Source organism: Silene latifolia, chromosome 1, assembly GCF_048544455.1.
Source record: "Silene latifolia isolate original U9 population chromosome 1, ASM4854445v1, whole genome shotgun sequence".
NCBI lineage: Eukaryota > Viridiplantae > Streptophyta > Magnoliopsida > Caryophyllales > Caryophyllaceae > Silene > Silene latifolia.
The window spans coordinates 195,022,413-195,031,075 of record NC_133526.1 but is presented as its reverse complement, the minus strand read 5'-3'; the positions used below and the strand labels follow the sequence as shown (position 1 = coordinate 195,031,075).

Genomic DNA, 8,663 nt, shown 5'->3' with positions numbered 1-8,663 from the left:
ACCTTTTTTTGGTCTAAACCATCCGGTAATCCGAACCACATTGGGCCGACTAATCCGGATTTCGGGGCGTGTCCAAGGATTACGGTATTTAAACCCCTCCCAATCGCAGTTGTGGGGGAATTATTTACCTTGATTTGGGTTAATTTCATAAATTGGGACAATTTGATACGAAGTACAAAATTCACTATAAATTCAAAGAACCTAACCGATGCACTTTTTTACCATATAATCCGTATAATGTCTAAAATTGTGAAATGGTTCGGTACTTAAAGTGTACTATGGAGCACACCCCATAGTTATTGGAATTAAAGTGACTCGACTTGAACGATTCATCAAGATACTTACTTATCGATTGGATCATATTAATGTTCGTTAGGCTCATTAGGACGTACTTGGTACTGCGATCATTGAGGGTAGAGATGTTAATGGATTGTCGTGTTTGAAGATTCATTCATCTTCCATTAATTTTTTTTTTAAATTAATTTCATCTGACACCCAAAACGATGACCCAAGCATGACCTGTAATCCGAATTGACTTGAAGTGATATGGTCTGACCCGTATGTTTATTGTTTTAAACTAACCATTGCCCCTATGAACTTGATAATAACAGACCCGAAAATGACTAGAATCTGACTCGAGCCGAGTTCTACCAAACTCGAAAATCAACTTTATTTTTGCCTAAATATCACTTAATCAACTTTTTTTTTTACCCATTTATCGAGAATCCACACATTTTTTACCACATTGCACGTTCTACTTTTTTATACCAATTTGTCCAAGACCCTGGCTTTGTTATTAATTTGGTAGTTTGGCCGTGATTTTTGACTACACAAATCAATAAATCATCAATCTCCCACTTGCGGCACATGGAAGAGGTCCACAAAAACATACCAAAAATGGAAATAGATAACTACTTAATAATACACCCTAAAACGGAAATAAATAACTTCTCACCACCCGTCACGGGAAACCATTTGAATATTTCATACAAAATTCAATATAAATTCAAAGAACCTACTAACTCCTACCTACACACTGGTTTTTAAGCCATAGTTCGTACTCCATATGATTGTCTTATGTATGAAATTGTGCAGAATTCCAAAGGAGACTTAAAGCTTACTTGAAATGGTGCAGACAGACTCCAAATGTTAAATTCGAATTAAATTGACTTGACGTAAAACGATTCATCGAAATGCTTACTTGTCACAATCGGATCATATTATAGCTCGCCAAAACGTAATTGGTACACTACTACAATCATTGGGGGACCAATACCTAAATAACCTAACATGCTCTAGTTGCTTTTCAACCGCTTGTTCAAGAGCTAATTCAAGAACTACGATCTTTGGTTCTGGAACGAAATCATTTTTTGTATATGAAAAAACCTTTCAGATTAATACCTCGGATGGAAGCTTAATCGGAATGAATTATAATAATTATTTTCTGATCAAAACAAATAAACATAAGTACTCGTGGAAGGCAATCTCACACAAAAATATCATAAAACAAATCTTTTTGGACTACTTTTTCACATACACAAGTACTACTAGGATGGTTTTACGGAATATTACTGAAGAATTACCGAGATACTAATATAACATAATTTTTTTCAAGTTTCATACCTAAGATAATTTTTAGACGTGAATTTTTTTTTTGACTCTATGCGATGAATCTTTAGATAATTTTTAGACACGAAGAATTTTAAAGAGTAGTTGGTAGAATACCAGTAAGTCTGTTTTAATGGAATCAGTTCAGTTTCTCCGGAACTAAACATAAATTTATTTTGCTCATGATACCAATAAAGCATCTAATGTTCATTCTGTTATCCTCCTCATTCCCAGGAGTTCAGAATGCAGCTTCTTCCATCTCATTGAAGTAGCGTCCTGTGGGACCACCGTCAGGGAGCAATGCCAATCTGACGGGCGCTAAAGCGCCTTCTGCTGGGGTCATGGGTCCACTATGCATTGACAGATCAGTATCAACCTGGCCAGGATGCACACAGTTTATGTACATCCTCTGGTGCTTTTTCGCCAGCAGTCGGGTGTAGGCATTCAGTGCTGTCTTGGAAATTTCGTAGGCAGGTAACCGTGAGGGCCATCCATTCGCTATCAGTGCATCTTGTCTCATATCTTCGAGAAAATTTTGCAGTATTTCATGAATTCTCTCCTCTTTTAGGGTTTCTATATCTGCAAATTCGTTCCTGATCTGATCACTTGGAATTCTCTGCAGAAAAAAAATTGATTATTTAGTATTTTATTGCGATAACAGAATGGAAATACTTCATCTGGCGGAAAAAGATAAAACTGTTTTTGAATTTCCTGTAATGATAGTTCAAGGGCACTGACCGATAAATTTCCTGCGATAGAGGAGACATTTACGATCCTTGCTCCGACAGCTGAAAGCTCAAGCAATGGAAGAAAAGCTTCAGTGACCCTTTTCACGCCGTAATAGTTTATGTTTAAACATTCTTCTGCTGTCTCATAAGTAATCTTCATCACCTCGTTCAGGCGAGGCAGTAAGTTGTCTTTTTCAGATTTCTACTCGAGACAGAAAAAGGGAGTTTTGTTAGGCATTCATCAATTGGGAAAAAGAAACTACGAGAGACAGTACGTCAGTACACCGAGGTATGAACATTACCCAGGTTTGTGGAGTAATATTTAAGGCCTTTAATCTTTCTTCGTCTACTAGCACTCCACCGTAACCTGCATTGTTCACCTGCAGACAGTGATGCAGCATCAGCTAACACAAGCACACACACACACAAGTAGACCTGCCATACTGGTATTCAGGTCGGGTCATTCAGGTCTGCGTATATCAAGGCTTTTTTTTTTTTTTTTTTTTTTCTGCCAGCAGTAAAAAGTAAAAACAGACGGAAAGTTACATGGATTTATCTAGCATAGCTAACACGTGAACTCTTGAATTTCCGAGTCTCAAACTTTTCTCTGTCAGACTAATTTGCTATCTTGCATATTTGTTCCCCCCTCATTTATTAAAGACTTTTCAATTTGGTTTTGTACAAATTATTTAAAATACAATGTAGAATATAAGAAAGGTCGAGGTAAAACATAGAAATTCAAACTTAACGGGTACAACATAGAATTCCCGAAAAAACAATGAAAGAAAGCATACCAATATATCTAGTTTCCCAAACTTAGCCTTAACGAAATGAGCCAAGGAGGTGATACTATTAGAATCGGTTACATCGAGCTGATGGAACACAACATTGGTGAGACCCAAGTTGTGAAGCTTTAAGGTGGCCTCCTCTCCTCTTTCTTTGTCTCTGGCTGTCAAAACCACCGTCACCTCAGCAGTCGCAAGCTGACGGACAATTTCCCATCCTATCCCTTTATTAGCACCAGTCACGACCGCAATCCTGTAAATTATAAACTTGTTTGTTACTACACATCTTTAATTAAATAGTAAATGATACATTAGATTGTTAAATGAATTTGCCTCTCATATTCTTGTTTATTAGAGTCCATGCTTAAGCTTTTCCAAGTGATTATTAATTTGTTACTCTTCTGATTCTTCAGACTAAATACTAGTAACTTTATAGTATTTTGTGTTAACTTTTGAAAGAATTTAAAAGATCATTTATAAATTTCTCTATATATATGCCTGTACAACTTTACACGGTAAGCTAGTTTGATGTAAATTCAAGGAACCTACTACCTGCATAAAATAGTGTGTATATTGAAGGAATGTAATGCTCTATTGAGATACTTCATCAGTATTTGGACACCTATTTGCGAGATATCGTAGCCTAATTACAAGCGATAACATACCTAATTAGTTGCTACAAATAGAGAAACAGATTATTACATTATTTACCAAATATATTCCATATCAAGACTTAGGAATCAGAACAGAGGGATCAGAAATGATCAAAATTGGAGATTGGATTATTAACTGGCTAAGGTTCTTACAAAATCTCCAAGAAGGTGAGCAGAGGGTTCTTAGGTTTCTGGCTACGCTTTGGGGCATATGGACTCTTCGTAATAATACGATCTTTGGAGGGGACTCAATCCCAACACATGTTCTCTTTCAGTCAGTCGCCATGAACATTGAGCACAGTCTCAGGGGGATCCGGATGGAGGCAGAGAGAAAGGAAAAGTTTCATTACCTTGCTGAGATGGGGACGGCGGTGCTTTCGCAGGATACTGTAGCAGTTAAGAACGGCCATCCGGTCTTCATTGTTGGAAATAGTAATCAATGTAGGGTAACACGGGTGAAGGTTGATGCTAGTTGGGAAAAAAAGCTACAATGCGGGAGCGGGATGGGTGGGGTATGACTCTAATGGGATGGTTGTGGCTAAGGACGGTAGGTTTTAAAATGGGCAGAGGATAAGGCTATTCTGCATCTACAAGTGGCGTCTGACTGTCTCCAATTGATTTTGCAGATATGAGGCCTGGAGAGAGCAAGCCATACCATAAAGGATATCTTACAGGATATGAATTCCCACTATGCTTCTTTTCATTGTTTAGTTTTTGTTTTTATTACTAGGCACCTCAATATCATTGCACATGGCTTGGCCCGTCATGCAATGAAATTGTAGAACCTTTATTTACAGTTGTCAAAAAAAAAAAAAAAAAAAAAAAATTCCATATCCAACACCCCCCGCAGTCGGAAAGGGAGGAGGACGAATGTTGAGACTTTCTCGAAAACCATCAAATAGGACTGATGGAAGTCCTTTGGTAAAAGTGTCGGCCATCCGAGAGCGAGAAAGGACATGGTGTACGCGAACGTCACCACGAGAAACCTTTTACCACTCTTTTTTGTTACCAAAAAAATATTTACATTCCAATTGGTTAGATAATAGCTTCCGTGGTCCGTTCGGTTTGATCCAGAACCGGATTAAAATAAAGTATGGCCCGATCTGCTCCAGACCAAATTGCGTGGTCCGGTCCGATCTTTAGTCCGGACCATTGGATGAACACCCCTAGCTTTCTGGTTAGTAACTTATGCATAGTGATTGAAATAGATATACAGTGAAAATAAGTCGAAGTTAGCTAAGGTAACACAAATAGTTTGAGAAAGTAGGGTACCGAAAATGAGACGGAATTTTTATTTTTGACTCTGCGATGTATCTTTTGATAATTTTTAGACACCAAGAATTTTTAAGACAGTTGATAGAATACTAGAATGTCTGTTGTCATGGAATCAGTTCATTTTTTCCGAAGCTAAACATAAATTTATTTTGCTCATGCTATCAATAAAGCATCTAATGTTCATTCTGTTATCCTCCCCGTTCCCACGAGCTCAGAAAGCAGCTTCTTCCATCTCATTGAAGAAGCGTCCTGTGGGACCACCGTCAGGGAGCAATGCTAATCTGACAGGCGCTTTAGCGCCGCCTTCTGGAGTCATCGGTCCTGTATGCCATGCCAGATCAGTATCAGCATGGCCAGGATGCACACAGTTTATGTACATCCTCTCGTGTTTTATCGCCAGCAGTCGGGTGTAGGCATTGAGTGCTGTCTTGGAAATTACATAGGCAGGCATCAGTAAGGGCCATCCATTGGCTGTCAGTGCGTCTTGTTTCACATCTTCGAGAAACTTCTGCAGTATTTCACAAATTCTGTTCTCTGTTAGGGTCTCTATATTTGCAAATTCGTTTCTGATCTGATCATTTGGAATTCTCTGCAGAAAAAAAACTTGGGATTTAGTATTAATTCGACAACCGAAGGCAACAGAGACAGTAAACCTCCCAAACAAGTTATTCAGGTGGGCATGGGCCAGGTCATCTCGAGACAACAACTTTACCCGTGGTGGAAATGAAAAGCGATTATTTTTGAATGTCATGTAATTACGAAAACAGCAATGAATTTTAAGGGCACTGACCTGTAATTCTCCACTTAGAGAGGTAACATTTACGATCCTTGCTCCGACAGCAGAAAGCTCAAGCAATGGAAGAAAAGCTTCAATGACCCTTTTCACGCCGTAATAATTTATGTTGAAGCATTCTTCTGCTGTCTCATAAGTAGTCTTCTCCAATTCATTCAGGCGTGGCAGCAAGTTGGCTGCTTCAGATTTCTACTCGAGACAGAAAAAAGGCGAGTTTTGTTAGGCATTCATCCCTTGGGAAAGAAACTACGAGAGACACCCATGCTGTATGAACATTACCCAGGTTTGCGGAGTAATACTTAAGGCCTTTAATCCTTCTTCGTCTACTTGCATACCACAGTGGGCTGCATTATTCACCTGTAGGCAGTAATGTATCATCAGCTACCACAAGCACGCACACACAAGTAGACCTGCTATACTGGTATTCAGGTCGGGTCATTCAGGTGTGCACATATCAAGTAGAGTACAAATCAGTTCGGGTTTGATTGTTTTTGGGTAATAACTAGGTCAATTCTGCACTTCTATACCTTATTTTTTGCCAGCAGTAAAAACAGTCGGAAAGTTACATGGATTCAGCTACCATATATTAATAGGAATATTTATAATAGTTGGACCTCAACCATCACCTTAAGGTTTTGGTTGAGATGGTTCATCTATCATGGTATCAGAGCCAGTGTGACCATAGGTCACGGGTTCGAATCCTGGCAACCTCAAAACTTACGCGATACGGGGGAGCCGGTGCACAATTAACCACTCTTCAAGCCCAACGGGCATTTGAGTGAGGGAGCGTAATAGGAATATTTATAATAGTTGGACCTCAACCATCACCTTAAGGTTTTGGTTGAGATGGTTCATCTATCATATATAACGTGAAGTTGTGAATTCTTGAATTTCCTAGTCTCAGATTGTTCTGTGTCGGACTAATTTGCTATCTTGCATATTTGGCACTCCCCAAGATTTTTCGAATTTTTTTTTTTGTAGTGCGAAAAAATCTTACATTCTAGTAATATGGCTCTTAGAGCCATACTGAAATACTACAATGTAAAACCGAATAAGATACAACATAGAGTAATAGTTTCTTAATAGAGAACAACTAAGGAGCGATTTCCATTAGGTATCCGAAACTTGATGAAAGAGAACAATGGTCTAGTCACGAACATCTTCACCCAAATCATCAGCCAAAACTAACATTTTTCCAATTTGGTTTTGCTCGAATGTTATAAAAATTCAATACTAAACCAATATAAGCTCTTCACAAATTCTCATTTAAGACGGACATATCCGTCTTAACCTTACTAGTCAAGTAACACACAAAAGACAAAAACAGAATGCATTGAGCCATATTAGTAACATTTTCGCGAAATGCAAAGGTAAACTGATGACTAGCACAAATAGGATAAGACGGTCTCGGTCCATTTCTATAAATCTAGATCCACATTAAAAAGTCCAAAAACAAGTGAAAGAAAACATACCAAAATATCTAGTTTCCCAAACTTGGTCTCAATGAAATGAACTAAGAAGGTGATACTATTAGAATCAGTTACATCCAACTGATGGAACACAACATTGGTAAGACCCAAGTTGTGAAGCTTTAAGGTGGCCTTCTCTCCTCTTTCTTTGTCTCGAGCCGTCAAAACCACCGTCACCGAGGCGGTCGCAAGCTGCCGGACAATTTCCCATCCTATTCCTTTATTAGCACCGGTCACAACCGCAATCCTGCAATTATAGACATGTTTGTTAGTTGTTACTTATTACACATCTTTATGAATTAGCTACGTAAATAATACAGTAGATTTGGGCAAGTGAATTTGCCTCTCATATTTTTGTTTAGATGCCATTCCTATAATAAGCTTAGTGCCTCAAGTGATTTAGTGAGATTTTCTACGAAGTAAGTTCAAGTGGGGTGTATAAATGATGATGATTCTTTAGCTCGGGTCCGGGTCGGGTTTGGGTCACTTGCGGTCGAGTTAGCCTGGTCATTTCTTTAGCTCGGGTTGGTTAATTACGATAATTTGCCTGGTTTGAGGTGATGAAGTGACAGTGCTAACGTGGAATGCGGTTCGACGTACTAGCGAAAGGGACGACGTGGCACACATTTCGAGGTGATGACGTGACATGTGGTCCGAGGTGATGAGGTGTCAAGCAGTGCTAACATGGAATACGGTTCAAGGTACTACGGTGAAAGTGACAATATGAGACACACTTCGAGGTGATGACGTGACACGTGATTTGAGGTAATGATGTATGTGACATACATACCGCATATATACATATCTTTCCTTAAAAAAATATAAGTCAATACATATAAGACATTGTGTATTTTAAGGAAGATATATTGTCTTGACCCAACGGTCAACCCGCTACGGGTCGGGTTTCGACCTTTTTTTTACGGGTCAAAACGGGTTCGGGTATCTTTCGTGTTCGGCTTGAAAAAACCAGGTTATTTGCGGGTTATTTACGGGTTAGGTTACGGTCGGTTTTTGGGTCGGGTCAGGTTTTGACAGGTCTACTTGTAGTTATAAGAGGGAATGAAAGAGGTTGAAAATGTGAACGAAATGCATCCTAAATACTTTGCCATGTCTTTAAAAAATGACCGTAATATTCTATTTTTTTTGGTCTAAATCCACTTAAGGTACCAAAATGTGAATGATATGTATGATATGCACATTAAGGTATTAAGTTTTAAAAAACTTTTAATAAGATGTTAAGTTTTAAAAAGTGCAACATTAAAAAGTATTTTCATCAATTGATCCGTTAGTATATGATAATGTTCTTAATTTAGGCTACACTGATAATAATTATATAAATTAATATAACATCA

The 8,663-nt window shown here is 38.4% G+C and overlaps 2 protein-coding genes and 1 long non-coding RNA gene across 3 annotated transcripts; 1 reads left to right on the top strand and 2 right to left on the bottom strand.

The window, feature by feature from the left end:
* Nucleotides 1–1,700: 1,700 nt before the first annotated feature.
* Nucleotides 1,701–4,493, bottom strand: LOC141615199 (salutaridine reductase-like). The gene is made up of 5 exons (XM_074433673.1): nucleotides 4,125–4,493; nucleotides 3,131–3,374; nucleotides 2,639–2,716; nucleotides 2,347–2,538; nucleotides 1,701–2,224 (listed from the first exon to the last, which is right to left on the bottom strand). Exons 1-5 carry the CDS (start codon nucleotides 4,193–4,195, stop codon nucleotides 1,847–1,849), a joined length of 963 nt encoding a protein of 320 aa, XP_074289774.1. The 5' UTR covers nucleotides 4,196–4,493; the 3' UTR covers nucleotides 1,701–1,846.
* Nucleotides 2,524–7,290, top strand: LOC141615244 (uncharacterized). The gene is made up of 3 exons (XR_012529753.1): nucleotides 2,524–2,625; nucleotides 2,723–2,820; nucleotides 6,307–7,290. It is a non-coding gene; the product is annotated as an uncharacterized LOC141615244 (long non-coding RNA).
* LOC141615211 ((+)-neomenthol dehydrogenase-like) lies at nucleotides 5,044–7,765 on the bottom strand. Its single transcript, XM_074433677.1, has 5 exons — nucleotides 7,655–7,765; nucleotides 7,315–7,558; nucleotides 6,122–6,199; nucleotides 5,840–6,031; nucleotides 5,044–5,638 (listed from the first exon to the last, which is right to left on the bottom strand). The coding sequence occupies exons 1-5, from the start codon at nucleotides 7,678–7,680 to the stop codon at nucleotides 5,261–5,263; spliced, it is 918 nt and encodes a 305-aa protein (XP_074289778.1). The 5' UTR covers nucleotides 7,681–7,765; the 3' UTR covers nucleotides 5,044–5,260.
* Between the last annotated feature and the right edge of the window lie 898 nt (nucleotides 7,766–8,663).